Source organism: Armigeres subalbatus, chromosome 1 (genome assembly GCF_024139115.2).
Source record: "Armigeres subalbatus isolate Guangzhou_Male chromosome 1, GZ_Asu_2, whole genome shotgun sequence".
Lineage (NCBI taxonomy): Eukaryota > Metazoa > Arthropoda > Insecta > Diptera > Culicidae > Armigeres > Armigeres subalbatus.
The window spans coordinates 149018231-149039885 of record NC_085139.1 but is presented as its reverse complement, the minus strand read 5'-3'; the positions used below and the strand labels follow the sequence as shown (position 1 = coordinate 149039885).

At 41.3% G+C, this 21655-nt stretch overlaps 1 protein-coding gene and 1 pseudogene across 2 annotated transcripts; one reads left to right on the top strand and one right to left on the bottom strand.

The window, feature by feature from the left end:
• Positions 1-2730: 2730 nt before the first annotated feature.
• Positions 2731-9418, bottom strand: LOC134205236 (uncharacterized; annotated as a pseudogene). Its single transcript, XR_009978097.1, has 5 exons — positions 9205-9418; positions 9071-9112; positions 5731-7187; positions 5314-5635; positions 2731-4756 (listed from the first exon to the last, which is right to left on the bottom strand). The product of XR_009978097.1 is annotated as an uncharacterized LOC134205236 (transcript).
• A 3075-nt stretch (positions 9419-12493) lies between these two features.
• On the top strand, positions 12494-21364 carry LOC134207320 (ruvB-like helicase 1). The gene is made up of 2 exons (XM_062683045.1): positions 12494-12804; positions 20013-21364. Exons 1-2 carry the CDS (start codon positions 12664-12666, stop codon positions 21240-21242), a joined length of 1371 nt encoding a protein of 456 aa, XP_062539029.1. The 5' UTR covers positions 12494-12663; the 3' UTR covers positions 21243-21364.
• Positions 21365-21655: the final 291 nt, after the last annotated feature.

Below are 21655 nucleotides of genomic sequence, written 5' to 3'. Positions count from 1 at the left end.
GTCGAGAGACTCCGAATTAATCCCTCAACGCCACGGGGGTGACAAGCTACGCCATCTTTGTCACATCTTTTCTGAATAACCAATACGAGTGCACTGCGAATGCAACATAAACAACTGCTACAGTACCGTGTACAACTAGGATTCTAAATAATTGAGCAAATAAGTTGAACATTCTTAAGTTTGAAGCATGGAATCGAGTGTAAAATTGTTTTAATTGATAATTTGTTAAATTTTTCTCTATTTTCTCATGATTGTATCATGTTGCATTATTAAGTGGTTTGGGCGTTTTGCATCATATTCTCCTGTAAAAACGTAAACATTCAAAATTTGCGCACATGCTAATGCAAAATAAATCAGTATTAGGGTAATTTGACATTGGGGGATAAATTTATCCCCCAAACAAGGACGAACAGACAAACTTGTCAAAATCCATAGTACAAAAATTGGATGTCGCTCCTCTGCTCAACGCTTTCGAAAAATGTTGCATGGATCGTCAAGGGACTCCAAACTAAATTTTCGAGGGATTCCGAATCAAACCGTCGATGTATTCGACGAAACAAAACGTCGAGAGACTCCGAATTAAATATTCAAGGAATTCCGAAGCAAATCTCCGATTGATAACAAATCTTTGAGCGAATCCGAAGCAAATCAACGAGAGATTGAGAAACCAATCCTCCATAGATTATAAAGGATATCTCAATCAGATTCCCAAAGGTATTCCTCAATGAAAGAAATCCAGTGTGAATTCTACTGGATTCCGGTTGGAATAATTCGATGATTCTGAAAGGAATTATTTAGAAATTACAAAGAGAATTCTTCTCAGATTCTGATGGGAATTCCTCTCGAATTCTGATGAGCATCCTTCTTGGATGCTGATTGATTTTTTTCAGAAACAAGCTCATTTGTCCACTCATTTCATTATGATAGAATGAATATGGGAGATTTTTTGTTGTTGTCTTCAAACCTTTTCAGTAATGCATTATGCTATGTTGTTGAAAATCGATATCACTGCTAACTAACTTTCAAAATCCTAGGGGGGGCTAATTTTTTTCTAGGGAGGGCTAAGCCCCAATTTCTCGTCAACATGCCATGGTCAGCTGACAACTTAAATGGTATAAAAGAACCCATAACCGACAGCACAGCACGTGACATTCATCATCCGGCGCTTCGATCGGTTGAAAAGGTTATTGATTTTGGCTACAAATCGTGCTTAAGAATATAATTATAAATTACAGATCTACAAAAACTATCATTTTTTTCGTGACTAGGACCATTGTTTTCGTGCCTACCATTTTTCTGATTTGGAAAAAGTAACCTGTCGGGAAACATGGACATAGTCCTAACGTTGCAAATTCGCAATATGTGCACCTGGATAAGCTTCATTGTTATTTTAGTAGAAACCAAATCTGTCTCTCGTAGTAGACCACACTTATAATTGATGAACTATTCATAAATGACAGCATTTTGGACGAACTCTGTCTTCTGAGACACCCTTGCCTCAGGAAATGCTACACCGTTTATGAATATTTCCGAAAGTTGAGGTATCAATAAAATATGCATACGTTGCATTCTCCGTTTTTCGTCAAGAGTAAACTTGAAACAAAATTAATCTGTAGAAATTGAGGCAAATAGAAATGACCAAGGGGAAAAGTTTGCAACATGTTCAATGCATCGAAAAAAAAAATCAGTGGAAATCCGAGAAATGTGAAAATTACGAGAAAAGCAAAACTAAATACAAAAATGTTTGTGTACTATTGGTTAAATTGATGAAATCGAATTACTAATCAGAAAATATTTCCATTGGTCAAGCATTCGGAATCAAATGGTAATTTATATCTATTGAGTTGTTGGATAAATTTGAACAAAAGAAGTTAAGTATCGTGGCGGCAGAAACAATGAGAATAATCAAACAGTTAGTTCTCTTATGCCAGAAATTAGACAAATAATAATTTGTAGTACATAAATAAAAATTGTCTCGCGTACAGCAATACATTTTCGACAAATAGAGATAGGCTTCCGTAACCCGGTCCCTTTTGCCCTAAATGAGATAGTGGTATTTTGTACTTACGATTGTGGTAGTGTACTAATGAAACTTCTTATTTTCGAGAGCATCAGCCATTTGTGAGCTTGTCCTCAAAGGCGTGGTGGTGGTGGTGGGTGGAGTTTCAAATTTCGCTTGCTGATTCTGCAGCAGCAGAAGTTAAAAACCTTCCTTCTTCCTTCACTGTTTCTTTCAATCTCACAATTTGCACAACAGCAATTGATGAGGACGATTCGTTTTGTTGTACTCAGTAACTATTCAAGACGAAAACGTCACATTGGTTTCTGAAGCGGGATTTCAACACTATTGGAGTTCCTTTCGACAATGGAACTTGACCAAGAAGTGTGTGACAATTGATAAAAAAAATATCGCGAAATTATGAATTTAAATTTATTTAACTTTCGGATTTGGGTGTCGTGAAAATGACATTTTCATGAACGCGAACTATGTTATGGAGACAAAATATGATTTCAAAATTCGTGCAAGATTTAGCAGCACACTCATTCTATTCGACTTTCAAGTTAAAAAAAAAAGAACTTGAGCAATTAAGCCCATTACATTAGCTCTAAATCCACTACTTAAATTTATACAGTGTGCTGCCAGTTCTTCAGCACGAAGAAAGCTAACAAAGCAAATGCTTCTCGTTTGGAATTGATATATTTATGTAAATTCAAAAGAAAACTATTAAATTTCCATTTTACTTCAGATGTTGCACATTTTATTTCAGTTTTACACTAAAATTATGTTCTTACAATAATATATAGCCTGCGCACAGAAATGCGAGACGATCTACATGTTAGAATATTATTCATCTAAGTGAATATGTGAGGGCTACGTTTGCCTAACTTCGGGGTAAGATGTATGCCAGCGTATCAATTAGTTGCATTTAAGGAGTACTTAATTGCTTATTTCCTTTTCTCAATTGTTGCTGCAAAACTGCTGCCAATACAACAACGAACACTGCTCTACTTGTGTTAGTGAAGTTACATAATTTATTTTTTGAATGAAATTAAAACTTGTGTCTCGCTACTTTTAATCTCTGTCTTTCTTTCCAATAACAAATGGAACAAAAAATACTTCTCAGCTCACGATGTTCATTTCTATGATTTTTTGCATCATTCTAAAATAAAATAAATACTTTCTGTGTGGATGCCAGGGTTGCATCAAACCTGACGAATTATATTTCAGTGGTATTTCTAGATTACTATCTCTTCATTGAACATTCAATTGCTTTATAAAGAGTAACTGGATATTTCTGTTTAAAGTTAGAATTTAATTTGTGTATTTTTATCAAGTGGTCAAATGACGTAAAAGAACGACAAAATTTTGTTAATTTTCGTTTGTCTCACTGTTAAAGTATATTTCTGGTTTGAGAAATGTGTGATTGACTTAAAATTAATTTACATTATTTTGTTCTGCCTAAACCTAGAGAGTACGCTTCCCAGACAGATTTCTGCCATCCCTGCCATCGGCGGGGACGAAGGGAAGCTAATGATTTTACTATACAAGAGACAAAATTTCTTGTAAAAGAACTTTTCTTGGTTTTAGCTGTTTAGAATCGTCGGCTAAAAATGCTACCAGCGAGGCGGCTTCCAGTATTGGATTGCTGGGAATTGTTATTCCATTTGTTTCCACCGGTATTACCGGAATTGAAACCGCCGGAATTGTTTCCACCGAAGTTACCTCCTCGGTTGTTGGAATTCGAGTTATTAAATTCACCAAAGGACATGCCGCCTCCCTGGTTGCCACCCTGGTTGTTGTTGAAAGGTTTGTTCTGACGGTTGCCGAAATTGTTACCGCCCTTGTTACCAGAAAAGCTGTTATCGTCGTTGTCAAAACGATTGTTTTGGTTGCGGTTGTTAAAATTGCTATTGAAATTACTACCATCATTATTGAAACGGTTGTTACCACCACTGGTGCCACTATTATTGTTTCCGCCACCGAACGAGTTAAAGCTATCGTTCTGGTTGCGCTTGTTACCACCGAAGTTGGTACCACGGCTGTTATTATTACCACCGAAGTTGTCACTAGAGAAGTTACCACTATTGTTACCAAAGTTATTATCGTTGCTACCAAAACTGTCATTGGAAAAATTGTTGTTGCGGTTGTTGCCAAAGCTGTTTCCTCCGCCAAAGGAATTGTCATTATCGAAGTTGTTGCGATTATTTTGATTTTGGTTGCGGTTCAAATTGCCGCCACCAACCTGGTTGTTTCTATTTTGATTTTGGTTATTACCGGTATTCATGTTGTTTGGCTTATTTTGTTGCTGGCGATTAACATTTCCGCCTTGATTCATATTGTTGCCCTGGTTCATGTTACCACCACCACGGTTCGGGTTCTGCTGGTTATTACCACGATTTATGTTCTGTCCACCACGGTTTTGATTTCCGGGGGAATTTTGGAAGTTGTTACCACCGGCATTAGTGTTGCCACCGAAATTGTTGGCATTGTTGCCACGGTTCTGATTCTGGTTCATGTTCGCCCTTCCTTGGCCACGGAAGTTGCCTTGGTTACCGCCTTGGTTATTGCGGTTACGGTTACCGAAACCACCGTCGCCAAAGTTGTTGGAGACTGGTGGATCGGGTCCGAAAGAGTTCTGATTGGAAGCAAGAGTCTCGCCAACGTTCTTGCCAGACATGAACGCAAGGCGCAACAAATCTTGGATAGCATTGGGATTGTTCATATTGTTATTGGGATTGAATCCTTGATCAAAACCTGTAAAATGAGACGTAATTTTAAATTGAATTCATTCGCATTTTTGCTACTGAGTTGTAAGAAGAGAATCTCATAGTAGAGACAAACTTCATAGTTTATAATACATAGCGACATTGACCATAGCTAACTAGGGAGGATGATTTCCAACCCTTGGACTTGCAGCTAATGCCGATAGATTTAAATTAAAGATTTTCATTATAAACTTTGAAGTAGTGATGAAGTGTGCTGGATTGAGTTTAAAAACCAGATTTCAGAAAACATTTGAGGAATTGACCACTCCAGCACGCTGCGTTGCATTTTGTAACGAAAAATCACCGTTTCAGGGTTCAAATCGCGAGCGAGGTTGCATGAGAGACTACGAATCGCGCGCGTGCTGAAAGGTTAAAGGAGGAGACGATTGATGGGTGGGAAATTGAGACAGGTTTCTAAGAGAAAGCTACGATAATGGGAACCAATTGCAGCAGGTTTAATGCTGAACAATCAAATACGGAGGACAATCCGATGAATTCTGTAATGAAAAAGGGAACACAATTCCGAAATAGTATCCAAAATCTTACCTGGGTCGAAGTCAAATCGGCCCCGCTTGTTGGGTGGCTGAACGTTCCTCTTGAGCATGTCTGGGTTCTTGGCGACAATTTTAGCAATGCCGTTAAGCACTCGGGTATCGTCTTCATTGTAGAGACGAGCACTCACTGGGGTTTTGAGTTGTTCCATCTTACCCTTTGGAAGAGGATGATCAGCGGTTTCAACGTCCATCATCTTCGTCACATCTGCTGGATCCCTCCAGCTCAATGTAGGCGGCCATCCGGGACTTCTTCACAATACGGTTGATCTTTCCGACGAACGGCTTGATCTTCTTGAACAACGCATCCTCGGACACTATGAAGTAGAAAATAAATTTAAGAATTAATATCTCAAGAGTTTTGAATAGGCGAATAAATGTATGATATAAAGGACATAAAAAATATACTTACTGAATGGAATCTTAGTAAGCTTAATAGTATTCTTAACGTCCAGGTTCTGCGTTCCACGCAGCGGAAGTATGATGCAGACGGTGTCCTGCTTGAAGAACTTGTGATCAAAGAAAAACGAACAGCATTCTGCTGGCTTGGACGATTCATGTAGTAAATGGATAAATGTTTTACGGGGTGCGGTGCACTGTTACGATAAAGCCAAAATTTGCGGAGAGAACATGAATTTGATTATCCGTGCTGCGCAAAGTATTGCTTCCAGCTCCAGCGGTTGGACAGATTCCAATGGGTGCATTTCCAACAAAGATAGGATAGTAGGCTTTTAGTTTGCTGAAGCACACTCTGCTGTTCCTTTAGTTCCTCTTTCCTCCTGATCCTTTTCTTCATCTCCAGTCTTCAGCTTACGCTTCAGAGCAACTGGACGCAATACAAATGAGGTCCATCGTATTTTTTGACGGTTACCTCTTTGGTGGCATCCTTCTTTTTCTTCGAGCAGGAGTTGCCGGAAGGTGGTGCATGCAAGAGCCTTCTCTCGCGAGGCAGCATTCTTGAAACAGATGATAGCAGCATCGCCATACAGTTTGCGACGATTGGTGAAATCGATTTCTCCTGAACTGCTTGAAGTGGTCATACACCTGTTCTTCTGTGACGCCCTTTGTCCAAGGACGTAACATAGAATTGAAGTCTGGTAGTTTGTCAAAGCAGATCCCCAGGTGTGGAGCATGAATGCGCTTGCCTTTCAACAACGCGTCCATTCAAAGCCTTAGCAGCCTTTGGCGGCTTGTTCTTCAGTCTCGTAGAAGATACGGGCATAGTTGGAAGCCACCTGAGGATTTTGGGTAACATTGTTCGAAACAGCCTCGGTAATGGTACCACCTTCAGCGCATTGCTTTTTCATCTCCTCCTTATCTTCGATCCACTTGTTGGGGATGTTCAGCAACTGGACGCGATTGCGATTGCGGAAGAATAGTTTAGCCGCACGCCAGATGTCCAAATGCTGATTTTGATCGCGCTGGTTCAAGTCGTGGGCGTTAAATCCAGCAGCCTTCAATTTTTCGAGCAAAGCGGGCTTATCGCAGTCCTTCTCGCAGGTAACATAGCCCAACGGGTGGAAGATCAGCACAGAAGTCGGTTCCACACCAGCTTCCTTAACCTTGTCCCACAACTGCTCCTCGGTCGTGTTCTCATCTTCAACGTGCTGTATTAATGGCCTCACGTTTATATGGATGGTGGTAAATTCCATGTGTCATTATGCCTGCGATCACGGAGAGTGGCCTTCTCCTTCTCAGCCAGAGCTGCGGCGGCTGTGTCCTTGTCTTTGAACAGGACTAGAGCCAGCGTGTACTTGCGATAGTGATAGATTTCCACCTTCTCGACCTCATGGCCGGTGAACAAATCGCGCAGCTCCTTCTCGGTCACATCATACGGCAGGTTAGCAACGTTGATCTTGCGCTGATGCTCTAAAGAAATGGAAAAAGAAACTATTGTATCTAGCTGTGACAATGTTGGCATTTATTAAATGCTGATGTTGATTTTAACGGAAAACGTCGTTTACTTGAGTGTATCGCGCAGATTCCTTTCCTTGACCTGATCAAAAGTAATGTACGTTCATCGTTTTTGATAAAGTATCAATTACCAATGAGGATGAGACTCAGTGGCATTCTTGAAATAAAAATTCCGCTTGAGGCCCTTTCTAACTATTCCAACAACACTATTACACCTGCTGGAATAAATTGCAATATTGATACTTATCAGACAAGAGGTGTATGACAAGCTGTTATATATCAATCGTTGATTTTGCATATACAGCAGTGACAACTTTCGTTGAATGGCGTAAATTATGAATGTTACTTTTGTACACTCTAGGTGGAGATCAGTCTCATAAAAGAAATTTGTAGTAAAACTGCCTGAGTTTAGTAGTATGGAACTGTAATCAGATCTCATTTATTGTTTAAAGTTACAAAATGCAATAAGGGTATAAAAATCAGAAAAATATTTGTAGCGTTTCTACCTAGGTCACATATCGCTGTGATGCGTAAGAGATGAACGGAACAGACCATTTGTCCATACAAGAAAAATTATTTGACTACAAAATGTTGTGGGCGCCATCCTCTTTCAACCAGCACCCTTTATCCTTGTTCCACAATGCAATACTGAAGTTATAATATTGGTCCCAGCCGTCTAACAACAAAAAGTTAATATGTTGGAAATTTCCTCGTCCTCGTTGATCCACTATTAGTCATTTTACTCTAAGTGTACAATCAATTTGAAAATTTTAGATTTGTATATCAGATATTTAACTTTACATTAGGTTAAGAAAATGTATAATAATTTTAAAAGCATAATTATTATGTATCCAAATGCGTAATTATTTTCCTAATCACTTCCTTGCTTTGATATAAAGTGTAAACCAACAGGATATCGTACTCAATAAATTTACAATTACAAGAAAGAACAATATAATTGTAATTATTTATTTTTAACGATAACCAGTTAGTATATACATACTTTTTATCGGGTCAAGAAAGCAACTGTCTTATAATATAAACTAGATGATGATTAGATTTAATTTCCGACATTAAATTTGTATGTCTAATAAGTCATGTTTGAAAATTTTACACAAATTAAAAAAAAAAACATGTTCGTTTTTGCAGAAAACTAGATAAATGTAATACAAAGGCATCAAGCATTTTCAGTTATTCTGTCCCTGATGATGCCGGCGAGGCGCACCTTTCTCGCCGCCATTTTACATTTCATTGAACAATTCCTACGTCATCAAAATAACGGGAAACCGATCGCAAGTTAATGAACTTTGCTGAATTACTATATCCAAGTACCTATCCAGATTTTAAAATCATTCGAAAATATAAAAAAAATAGTTTCCCTATGTAAACTTCCAAGTCCTCAAATTCCAAACGTACGTTCTGCTAATATGTTTTTTACTTATGCACAATAATCAGTATGGGATGAAATTCTTGCAACAAAATTCACTCCTAATTACCAAGAGGCTTGCTTGATCATTTAGCACCATAATTTGAAAGTTGCCAGCAGACAAAGCGCAAAAATTTCCCTGTGCTATGGCGACCTACTTTTGTCACTTGATATGAATCACTTTGTACCCGAAACATCCTACAAATACACTTCTGACGACGCAACTCAACACAGATCTCTATACCCATAGCTTCATGGTGTTAGTGGAAGAAACGACGGCGTCACCATCGATTTTCCGCCATTTTGCAAGACGGTTGCCCCAGCGCTACGCCCCGGGGACAAGCCGCCATTATGGCCCGGCCGGCTACTGGCCATGGAAAACCCCCGAAATAGGAAGGAATTTACTACTCACCAGCATCAGGCTTTGGCGCTTCGGATTCACCGGTGGATTGCTCTGGAAAAGAACGAAAAGGGACCGCATTTCAATGGATTTGAATTCAATTTTCACCCTCCCAACCACATGGCGTGAACTAAGTTTGAACTTACCAGCTTTCTTCTCGGTTTCAGACATTTTGGTTATTTACTGGATTAAAAAAATGCACAAATAGGATGATAAAATTAGTTTAAGCACTGTAAACCTCTTATTTAGAAGGTTTCTGAACTGATTATTTTTCCACAAGGTGATCAAGCAGAGAGCGACACTCCGACGATGTACTCGATGTGAGAAGATGGCGAACAATGATTCGGGTCAGAATCGAAGCTTCGTTTTACTACGGCACGGGTAGCACATAACGGGCGGCAAAAATTGGTACCCGCTAGTGCTGGCAGGGTTGGGGTAGATTTTTTATTATTGTGATCTACTGTGGTACACGCTTGGAGAGTGCTGCCAGATGTAGGGATCCTATAATGAGAGATATGCGAAAGCGGCCATTGTAGCCAATCGAGCATAGAAAACTGTCAAAACGTGAGCCAAATGAACGTTGTTATTGTTGCAGATTGAGACGAGGTTGAGACAAGATGAATATAGTAGTAGGTGCTCCAACCTGCCAAGTTTATGGAAGAGAAGAAGGCAGGGGTGAACAATTCATTTTCAGTGCAAAACGAAAACAAACCCGTTGGCTCTTCCATACTAAAATCCAAGATGGCTGATTCGTGAGTTTGACAGATTGGAACACCTAGTAGTGTATTCATCTTGGGTTGAGAGGTATTAGGTTCTGCAGCATGACGTCACGAATGAATTCGGTCCTCTCGAATGAACTTTTTTGACAGTTCAGTAGTACCACAGACAAACAGACGTAACACTAGAGAAATTTCCATCGACCATGACTTCAACGACCAATTTAAATTTGATCGATTGCGCGTTTCACAACTAGAGGCGCTAGCGTCGTAATCCTTCGAGTTTGACATTTCACTCCAGCGCCTTCTGGTGACAATGTCATACGAAACATTGTTTCGTGCAACATGCTCGCAAGATGGTGGTACAGGAGTTGGGCGATGGATTTTTCTGAAAAATGTTCAAACTGTTACGTCTGTTTGTCTGTGGTAGTACTATCCACTGACTCCGACGCGGACTCCGACAAGTTTCGAGTTCGTGATTGGTTGGCTGCCCCCGAGTCCAACGCGAAGTACTACTAATCTGTCATCAGTTTGAGGTTTACATACAGACGCTGCAGAACCTAATTGAGATTGATTTTAAGAAAAGATTCATCGAATAAACAATTTGTTTTACTTTCGCGAGTAGAAGTAATCTAGTTTATGTATCGTGTTTCGCATTTTTGTATTGCACTTTCATTTTAGTGATATGCTTATTTAAACACTGTTAGTGGACAGACAAACATATTCCAAATTTTTATCAAATGCAAGGTCATATGTGGTCATATACAAGCTTCAACATTTTGCGCTGTGGCAACTGCTGGAAGCGCGTTTTAGTTTGTTGTTTTTAGCATGCTCGGTGGAGTGAGTTATAGATAATATATTTATTGCCGATTATAAGGCCACCTTACACCTCGGAAAAAATTTCGGCTGGATTTTGGTTCCTGCACACTTAAAATAAATCGCAGATTTCTGTGAAATTTCACCGAAATCTCAACAGCAGAACTGTTCGGTGAATAATGGTTTTGACAGTTGAACAAAGGAAAAATCGCCGAAAATTTTGTGAAATAATGAAATAATTACCGAACAGTTCTGCTGTTGAGATTTCGGTGAATTGAAGGAAAATTCACCGAAATCTGTGAAATGCTTCAAGTGTGTGTACATTTTAAATGGGGCCGGGATTTTGATTTTCAAATCCCGAAAACATCGCATATGCGAAAATACATGGGGAAAAAATCCGCGGACCAAATTCCTGAGGTGTAAAGCATAGACTAATACTATAATATATTGGTCAATGTGTAAAGGCTACCTTACAACTCGGGAAAATTTTCCGACGGATTTTGGTTCCCGTGCATTTTAAATGGGGCCGGGATTTTGATTTTCCGTGCCCAAATCCCGAAAACATCGCATATGCAAAAAAATGGGGAAGAAAATCCGCAATCCAAATTCCCGAGGTGTGAGGCATACCTTAAGGCTACCTTTAAGTTGGAGCAACGCCGACAATATAAATATTATTATTTCAAGACAAAATTTTCAAAACGACTTATCTAGCTTATGAAGATTCAAACGACGATTTGCCGAATCTGATGGCTCTCCCACGCAAACTAACACCATCAACATGTATCGGAAACCTACACCTACCTATTGGTGGTGTTGGTTTGCGTGGGAGAGCTATAAGATTCGTCAAATCGTCGTTTGAATCTTTGTTTACAAAAGCAGATAAGTCGTTTTGAAAATTTTGTCTTGATTTATTTATTATACATCAACAGGGCACTGCACGGAAACATCTCTTTCTCTTCTGTTCCTCATACATTTTGACGTTTACTGGCCTTGTTGTTTTCTAATTTCTCTGCAGCGAAAAAGAGACAAAGTAGTCAGTGCAGTGTCCTATAAGCCATTTTATAGAAAGCTCAAATGACAGGAGACCAAATACTAATATTTACATTTTACAAGGAACATTTGCGAAAATGAAATGAAATGATGATGATGATGACGAAATGATGATGGTTTACATGCAAATTTACCAAATCAAAGACCGAGCCGTCCACTCAAAATTTCGATCAGCTGTTCGAATCTGTCTCATAAAATGGCTTATACAGACTTGATATTTAGGGCCTGTTCAAATATAACGTAACGCGAAAAACATTATTTTTAAGAACCCCCCACCCCCTCGTAACAATCTGTAACACTTTTCAGAAGTACCCCCACCCCTATGCGTAACGCGTAACAAATGCTGTTTTTTGGGAAAAATCTAAATTTTGGTACAATTTGAAGCACGAAACAAATTAATTTAATTTTTTTTATATCTTTCATGCTAAAGATAATAAATATTTTTCAAAAATATATTAATATTTTTTTCTATTGTTGCAAAAGATATTTTAGTTACCAGATAAAGATTGTCGCTGTCGTCGCTGACCGGAACATATTTTGCTGGCGAGGATAGGGGAGCTAAATGTCAAAGAAGGAAAATCCATACGATTTGCCAGCTTGGTACCCAACATGTTCCGGACAGCAGAACAAAGGGAACCAAAGCGACAATCTTTATCTAGTAACTAAAATATCTTTTACCCCCCATATTTTGCGTAACGAAATTTGTTACGATTTAATCGTAACAAAAAATAAATAGCTCCCCACCCCCTATTGCGTTACGTAATATTTAAACAGACCCTTATATAAAACGTAACGCACCCCCTCCCCGTACAGCTGTACGTATTTTGTGAACAGTTCCTTGCTTGAACGCGCATTAACGTGACGTTTACGAGCTGACACAAACGACACAAACACGCGAGTTGGAAAAACGCGACAGAAAGCCTTGGAAACCGGCAAGTTGTTTATGGTGAAATTTGATGGTTTTAATATTTTTCAACATTATTTCAACAAGCAAGTGAAAATTGGCTTCAAACTATTCGCAACATGAAAATTGAAGAAGTTAAAAGTACAGTGAAAACGCAACGGATCGCTGCTCACAGCCATGTCAAAGGTCTCGGATTAGATGAGAACGGAGTTCCGCTACAGATAGCTGCCGGATTGGTGGGCCAGAAGAATGCCCGTGAGGTAAGTAGCTACATTAACTCTGATTTCTGGAAACAAGTAGATTCACAGGTTGGTTGAAACGCCTGGAAGTGTCGCAAGTGATGCTTATTGCTTGTATTGGGCTTGATGAATTAGAGAGCCCAGTTCAATATACTTCCGTATAGATTTTAAAGCATAAAGCTATCAGTACAATGTTTGTCCTAATGATAAATAATTTTGTCAAGTCAGCCTGATATCCATGACGATTACTAATCGGTTTGATAGATGTCCGGCACAAATGTTCGGGTAATCCTGGCAAATTTTGTCATTATGGACAAACAATGGACTGCGGGCCTAATGGCCCGTTTACATATGAGCTAGTTCTATAGTGGAGAATGCACTATCCAACAATATTAGCGCGATATTAGCACAATGTAAACAGGAATTGTCTTCGCTAATAAGCGTTTACATTATGCTAATTACGCGCTAGTATTGTCGGATAGTGCATTGTCCGCTAGAACTAGCTCATATATAAAGGTAAGGCGGTAATGGCCCGTTTACATATGTGCTAGTTCTAGCGGACAATGCACTATCCGACAATACTAGCGCGATATTAGCATAATGTAAACACAATTAGCAGATGACAATTCCTGTTTACATCATACTAATTTCGCGCTAGTATTGTCGGATAGTTCATTGTCCGCTAGAACTAGCACATATGTAAACGGGCCATAAGGCGCGCGGCTACAAAGCAAGACCATGCTGAGGGTGGCTGGGTTCGATTCCCGGTGCCGGTCTAGGCAATTTTCGGGTTGGAAATTGTCTCGTCTTCCCTGGGCATAATGGCCCGTTTACATATGAGCTAGTTCTAGCGGACAATGCACTGTCCGACAGTACTAGCGCGATATTAGCACAATGTAAACAGGAATTGTCCTCGCTAATAAGCGTTTACATTATGCTAATTTCGTGCTAGTATTGTCGGATAGTGCATTGTCCGCTAGAACTAGCTCATATGTAAACGGGCCATAAAAGTATCATCGTGTTAGCCTCATGATATACGAATGCAAAAATGGTAACTTGGCTTAGAAACCTCGCAGTTAATAACTGTGGAAGTGCTTAATGAACACTAAGCTGCGAGGTGGCTCTGTCCCAGTGTAGGGATGTAATGCCAATAAGAAGAAGAAGAAGATTGTCGGATAGTGCATTGTCCGCAAGAACTAGCTCATATGTAAACGGGCCATAAACCACTAGAACTGCTCCCAGCTAACAATCACTTGGAAATGGCGGCGCTCCGCGCCTTCTTTCGAACGGAAGTGGAAAATACCGCTAGAAGTCTCTAATCTTCGTAAAATCAGCAGAAGAAGTCAATGTTATGAAACAACAATGTATTTGTAGTGAAGTTGCACAAACCCCCATATATTTTTTTATGGTTGGCGCTTCGATCGTTCGTGTGTAATATTGTTGGTCGAATAAATTGATTGTTCGTGCCGATGTTGGTAAAACTTGATGGATGGTTGAATAAATGAGGGGTGGAGTCTATGTTGGTCAAACTGCTTGACCGTGTGTACATAAAGATATACCCCCGTAGGGGGCGATTCAAATATGACGTCCACTACTTTTTGGGATTTCTAGACCCCCCTCCCTCGGGGCATCAGGGACTTTGTCCAAGGGCTTGACGACCCCTCCCCATGGCCACTGCAAGTTAGACCCGACCGGGACCATCGTCCCTAACCCCTAATCCCAAGGCGTCAAGCGACCCATGCCGAGGGGATGCATGGCCAGGGGGTGAAATAATAAGCTAGACCTTTAACGGAGCCTTAGGGATGAAACGATACCACTGAAGTATCGATAGGGTAGGATGGGGCAAGATGGGTCACCTAAGGCGAACCCTCAATGCCTCAAAATAGAAACATTTTAATGTAGCTTTTCAACGTGGATCTATAAGAATAGCTCATAATCTGTAAGCCAGCGGTATGAAATATCAAAAATTCTACGTTTTATTTCATTTTGAGTCATTAATGTAGAAGTCTATTTTTCCGTCAATCAAAAAATGCCGGGGCAAGATGGGTCACCTTTAAATTCTGCAATTAATATTGTTTTTATTCACAATATTAAATTACACACAGATAGATGAGTTAAATGTAAATAATGTTATTGAATAAAAAAGGATTTTGAAGCCTCGGATTAAAAAATGGCACTTCATTTAAAAATGTCTGTAATTTCTTATGAAAACAAGCCGTCCGAGTATTGCTTTTTTTAAGACAAAAAATATACATTTTTAATTAACAAATCAACATCATTATGCTCAAAGGTAACCTTAAAATGATTACATCAGCAATGAAAAATATGTTTTGAATACGAACTATGTCCTTTAGTATGTGCTGACCCATCTTGCCCCATTTGCAAGTTCATATTAGAATGTCTAATTTTCGATCAAATTTATTTATTTCCAAGCAGTTAGTACAACATCGCCTACATTACTTATAACACTTTCACTATATTACTAAAAATGTTTTAAATTCAGATTGCTCGACGAGATTACACGTTTTATAGAAAATGTGTTTCGCATAAGAAACAATACTGAAAAATAATTTACCTTGTCATACTCTACCAAAATGAAATTTTATCATCAAATCGAGTGACAATAAAGTAGAACCAAATTATTCCCCCTACAAAGTCATAATCTCTACATTAAAATGTATACGATGCTTAAAAACGGCCCTGACCCATCTTACCCCGTGACCCATCTTGCCCCGCCTAACCCTACTTTTACTTTCAAGTATGTAGTATCGTAAAAAATTATCGATACTATTAAATATCGAATTAAAAGTATTGATACCTACTCGTATCATATGAGTACTTACTTTGAGTAAAATTGAAAAACCATTGTTTTGTCATTGTCAAGTAGTTATTCATTATTTATGTTGAATGGAACACTAAAGAATTAGGCACATTTCATTACTATCTGTACTTCGATACTTTATTTCATTTATCTCGAGCGTATATGAAAAGCTGTGAAACTTTATTTTACGTCAAACATTTAATATATAAACCAATTGCTGCTTTTCATCATTAAATAAATACATTTTTCGGAATTTTTAATTTATGCTCCTAAAGATGCGAAACTCTCTGATGCTTAATCCTTCAATAGGATGGGACTTTTGCAACACGGCCTGCAAACATTAGTGTAAAGCCGAGATTACCAGAGATTTACTATCGAGAAATTTTAAACCGATATTGAGTAAAGTGACTAGTTTTTCCTTGAATCAATCACTCTTAGAAACGATTACTTTGGATTTTCTTAATATTTTTGAAAGAAATGTTTTACAACTTGATCTCGTAGCCGCTTGGTTTGCGGCGCCAGTCGTCTGAGCGTATGGTAGGTATAATATGTATATGTATGATGTGTATTTTGAGCTGAGGGTTCGAAGCAACACATTTTCAATGGTCTGTTGGGTATTTTCGTTGTCCTTTAACTTATGTAAGTGTTCAGTTTGGAAAACCATTGGATGAAGACGGTGAAGTGTTTTTTTTCAATCCTCAAGTGCTTCTGGCGTTTTCCTGATTTTACAGATTTTTTAGATCTTTACAGATCTATTGTTGCTTCAGATTTTACACATTTTCTGATATCCCGATTTCCAGATCCTGGAAGAGACTCCGAACCTTCTGACTCAGCTCATAGTCATGACTTAAACTTTCCAGAATGTTTTTACATATTTTTATTCTAATATTCAATATTCTCACATTCTCCAGATCCTCAAGGTTATTCAAATGCTTTAAGATTCGTAGGATTTTCCACGGATTTCATAGCCTTTCGAATTCACTGTATGGGATTATCCCGCATAATACGAGACGTCTGGTCACTTTAGAATTGAGGATAGGCCACAGTTACGATCCTCAATTTTAAGTGAATCATAAGAAATCCATAAAATAAAGCATAGTACACTTTTGGGAATTTCTCTAATAATTATAAGTGTTAGCAATCAACACAAATAAGTGTTGCGCGGCAGAAAATGAATACTTGGTATTTTCATTCGAAATAAATACTTAAAGTTAGAAAATTATTTCGAAAAAAATGGGATTGTTTCTATTAAGTTTCATTAGATTTAGTTGACTTTAAATCGGGTACTCGATTGATTCAAGTACTTCAAATCGATACTTACTTGGTATCGGATATCAAAGTATCGAGTATTTACTCGTATTTACTAGTATCGATTCATTCCTACCTGTGGGGTACCTGGGCACCCTCCACAGTAATTGTCCCTTACCGCGTCATGCTGGGCTCTGGCGTGGTGTACCTCTTTCGAGCAACTCATTGGGACCAAAATGGAAAACCAAGTCAATTCTTCAATAAGTGTTAGTAGTGTAGGCGACAACCCCTTCGCAAGAGGTGGGTTGTTCAGGTTTCCGCCTAGGAGGCCAGAGGCAATAGTCGGCAGCTCAGTGCGCAGCGCCAGCGTGGGTCGCTTAACCTTCATCTCGGCTAAAAAAACGCCGGTAGGGGTTATTGACGGCCCATGGCTGGTGGAGGCGATGAACCGCAAACGCGATGGGCTTTCGGTCTTCGAGGTGGCGACGGAACAGCTGGACGCCATCATCGACTTTGCGTCATCGAAGCATAATATCAGTAAGGACCTCAAGAGGAGCTTGCAGAAACTTCGGATGTCGATGCTGGACGCCAAGCTGGAGAGGGTGGTCGGGACGGCCAAGTGTAAACCCGTGAAATCCGTGGAGTCGAGGTCTACCCAGACTGAGGCCCAAGGATTCGCGATCTCGAGCAAGGTCGAATCGACCGAGGGCGTGCCAGCGAAGACGGTGGTACCAAAGTCTACCCAGACTGAGGCTCAAGTATTTGCGGGTACGTCGGGGGTGACTGCTCCAACGGAGCAGACACAAAAACGGGGGAGACAGTCTCCAGGGGATGAGCTCCCTGGGGGCCGCTCCAAAACGCGGAAGGTTACTACCCCGAACAAGGGTAGTGGGGCTGGGAAGCTGAACCCCGGACAGGTACCTCCAAAACCGGGGGAGGAAGGACCTGGAAAGGTCCGTCCACCCAAGAAAGACGGTGGTAAGGGGTTACGGCAGGCTGAGAGCTCTCAGCCGCACCATACCAGGGAAATAGAGGGGGATGCTGCCTCTTGGACCCTGGTCAAGAACAAGAGGAAACCGAAGACGTCAAGGGCCGAATAGAAGGCCCAGGTGAATGAGGGTAGCAAGAAGTCTAGGGTAGGCGCCAATCGCTCCAGGGGCGATGCCCTAGTCATCACGGCGGACGAGGCTAAGTACTCGGACGTCTTGAAGGCGATGAGGAGTGACGTCAAGCTCGGTGAACTCGGCGCCGACGTACGTCGAATAAGACGTACCCGGATGGGCGAGATGATCCTCGAGCTGAAGCGGGGCGTCTTGCAAAAGGGTGCCGCCTACAAGAAGTTGGCGGAGGAAGTCCTAGGCAAGACGGTGAAGGTGAGGGCACTCACGACGGAGGTGAATCTAAGGGTTAAAGACCTGGACGAGATCACCGAAGTCGAAGAGCTCGTCACGGCACTGCGGCGACAGTGTGAAGTGGAGACGCCCACCGCAGCCGTTCGGCTACGGAAAGGTCCGGCAGGGACGCAGGTAGCATTGGTTCAGCTATCTGCAGCGGACGCCTCCAAGTTAGTCAAGTTAGGGAGCGTCAAGGTGGGATGGTCGGTATGCCCTGTGCGCATATACGAGCAACCCGAAGTTTGCTTCAAGTGCCTGGAACCGGGGCACAAGCAATGGTACTGCAAAGGCCCTGACAGAAGCAATCTCTGCCGACGCTGCGGATTGGAGGACATAAGGCACAATGCTGCACGAACCCTCCCAATTGTTTGATTTGTTCCAGCAAAGCTGTAAACAGCAAGCACCCCATGGGGGGTTCGAAGTGCCCGGCGTTTAAGCGTGCTGCAAAATCACAGTGCAAGTAACTTGAGCGGCCTCGCTCGAGTGTTTGGTGTGCGCAGGTTTAGAGGAAACGGCGGAACACGTGTTGTTCGTGTGCTCACGTTTTCGCGCAATGCGTGACCACATGCTTGCCACATGTGGTCTGGACACTACCCCGGACAACCTAGTTCGGAGGATGTGTAAAGATGAAGTTGGCTGGAACGCCGTTTTATCGGCTATCGCCCAAATCGTCTCGGAGCTTCACAGAAGGTGGCGCGTGGAATCAAGGATGGCTAGTTCAGGCGCAAATAAGAGGTGGTCCAAGGGATCGGAGTCGGCTTCATGGGTCATACCGGTGGTCATGCTCTGTTGTCGAACTCGAACTTTTATCGAACAAGTGGTCGGGCGAAGAACAACATGGTATCGTCGCTTTCGCGGCGTCGGGCAACCGGGCGGGTTCCGAGCCCGAGGACGGGTAGGGGTCCTCGTCAAGGCTGGGGCAGGCGTAGGCACCGCGTCGGCAAGTCCCTCTGTGTGCTGGCGAATAGGCCCTATCGCAGAAAGGTCAATTTGGGGTGCACGCGGCATCATCATTCTTGATACCAGTCGTGCAGAGGGAAGCAGGCGCGATGTCGTCCCTTCCCACCTTCCGAGGACATAGGGCGTGGTAAGGCCACCTGGAAAGCCGGCAACGCGCTGGCACGATACCATGGTGCTCTTCTAAAAAAGCGAGTTACGATGTTCGGTGCTGCAAGGACACGCAGCTAACCTCGAGGGTGCGTTGTGCACTGGCCCCCCTTTGAAGCATTACTTTCTGGTTGTACCGAAGGGACTATGGGCTTGGCGGCAATGGAGACGGTTTAGCGGGTCGGGGATGTAGTCCTGCCTCCCTCGTTTGCTGCTGGAGGTGATCCCTAACCCCGCACTTCCTGGACAACCCAGGATGTCTGTTGAGCAGATTCCCCCTCCATTGTTTAGGAAGCAAAAAAAGTCCCCCTCCCCCTCCTGTGTCTCGCTTTTTTGTATACCTAGTACATGTACTGTCACAAAATCTTAGACCCCCCCTTAAACATGTGACATCATTTTTGAACGACCCCTAGGGGAAATGTGGGAAAGTCCGTCTCCTCCAGACTTTTGCACTATGGGGCAGTGCGACATGTTCAATGCTTTGTAGCCGCGCGTCTATTCGCTTGGCTAAAGAAGGCTCGTTAGATGGATGAGGAATAAAACCTATGTAAATTAATTGAATATTCCAAACACTCATACTTGAATTGAATTATGCCTAACGTGCATTACAGCTAACGTTGCGCACCCGTTGATATATAAAATGCGTTTTATCATTTTAGGCAGCCGGGATCGTAGTGGACCTTATCAAGTCTAAGAAGATGTCGGGCCGAGCATTGTTGTTAGCCGGTCCACCCGGCACCGGTAAAACGGCGATAGCACTAGCTATTGCCCAGGAGCTCGGCAATAAAGTGCCATTCTGTCCAATGGTAGGCTCGGAAGTTTTCAGCAGCGAAATTAAGAAAACGGAAGTGCTCATGGAGAATTTTCGTCGTTCGATCGGACTGCGTATCCGGGAAACAAAGGAAGTGTACGAAGGAGAAGTGACGGAGCTGACTCCAGTTGAAACTGAAAATCCCATGGGAGGATACGGTAAAACAATTAGCAACGTCGTCATTGGACTGAAAACGGCCAAAGGCACCAAACAGCTCAAGCTAGATCCTAGCATTTATGAGTCACTACAGAAAGAAAAAGTTGAGGTAGGTGATGTCATTTACATCGAAGCTAATAGTGGTGCTGTCAAAAGACAAGGTCGTAGCGACACTTTTGCAACCGAGTTTGATTTGGAAACGGAAGAATACGTTCCCCTCCCCAAAGGAGACGTCCATAAGAAGAAAGAAGTCGTTCAAGATGTGACGCTTCACGATTTGGACGTAGCTAATGCAAGACCGCAAGGCGGCCAAGATGTTCTTTCCATGGTAGGCCAGATCATGAAGCCGAAGAAAACTGAAATTACCGACAAGCTTCGCATGGAAATCAACAAAGTTGTAAATAAATACATTGACCAAGGAATCGCGGAATTGGTTCCTGGAGTTTTGTTCATCGATGAGATCCATATGCTTGACTTGGAGTGCTTTACTTATCTACACAAATCGTTAGAATCTGCTATTGCCCCAATAGTAATATTTGCCACCAACAGAGGACGTTGTGTAATTCGTGGAACGGATGACATCATTTCTCCTCACGGTATTCCCCTAGATTTGTTAGATCGTTTATTGATCGTTCGTACGTCTCCCTACAATTTGTCGGAAATTGAACAAATCATCAAACTGAGAGCTCAAACCGAAGGTCTAAGTGTTGAAGATGCCGCCATTCAGGCGTTGAGTGAAATAGGAGACAATACAACGTTGCGCTATGCCATACAACTACTGACACCAGCACATCAGAATTGCAAGGTAAACGGACGGACTCAAATCACCAAAGACGACATCATGGACGTTAACTCGTTGTTTTTGGATGCCAAACGTTCGGCGAAATTCCTGCAAGAGGAAAATACTAAGTATATGATGTGAACGATATCCGGGCACTTGAATATTATTTTATTGTAGCATAAGAATCCGATGAATGAAACATAATACATAATGATTAATAATTGACAAATTATCAATAGAGCTTGAACTTGATGACCATACAATTCATAGTTTCCTGCTGTTTGAATGATCCGAACAATCAAAATGTCTCTGGGAACCATTACTTGGGGCTTGGAATTATGTAGCTTACAACCTCAAAACGGTGACGGTTACTTCTTTACGGTTATTTCGAATGGAAGGAACGTTAGTGCAAAATCCGTTGTTGCTAAACATCGTCTTCAGTGTCTCGTACTTGACTTGCGACTCGCAAGTCGAGTCGAGTACGAGAAACTAAAGATGGCTCTACAATTGAGGTTGAAATACGTAAACTCCTAGTTGAAGACATTCCACTGAAA

Coding starts and splice junctions, on each gene's coding strand:
- LOC134207320 (XM_062683045.1), top strand. CDS start 12,664: ATGAAAATTGAAGAAGTTAAAAGTACAGTGAAAACGCAACGGATCGCT. Junction 12,805..20,012: donor GCCAGAAGAATGCCCGTGAG/GTAAGTAGCTAC, acceptor TTATCATTTTAG/GCAGCCGGGATCGTAGTGGA.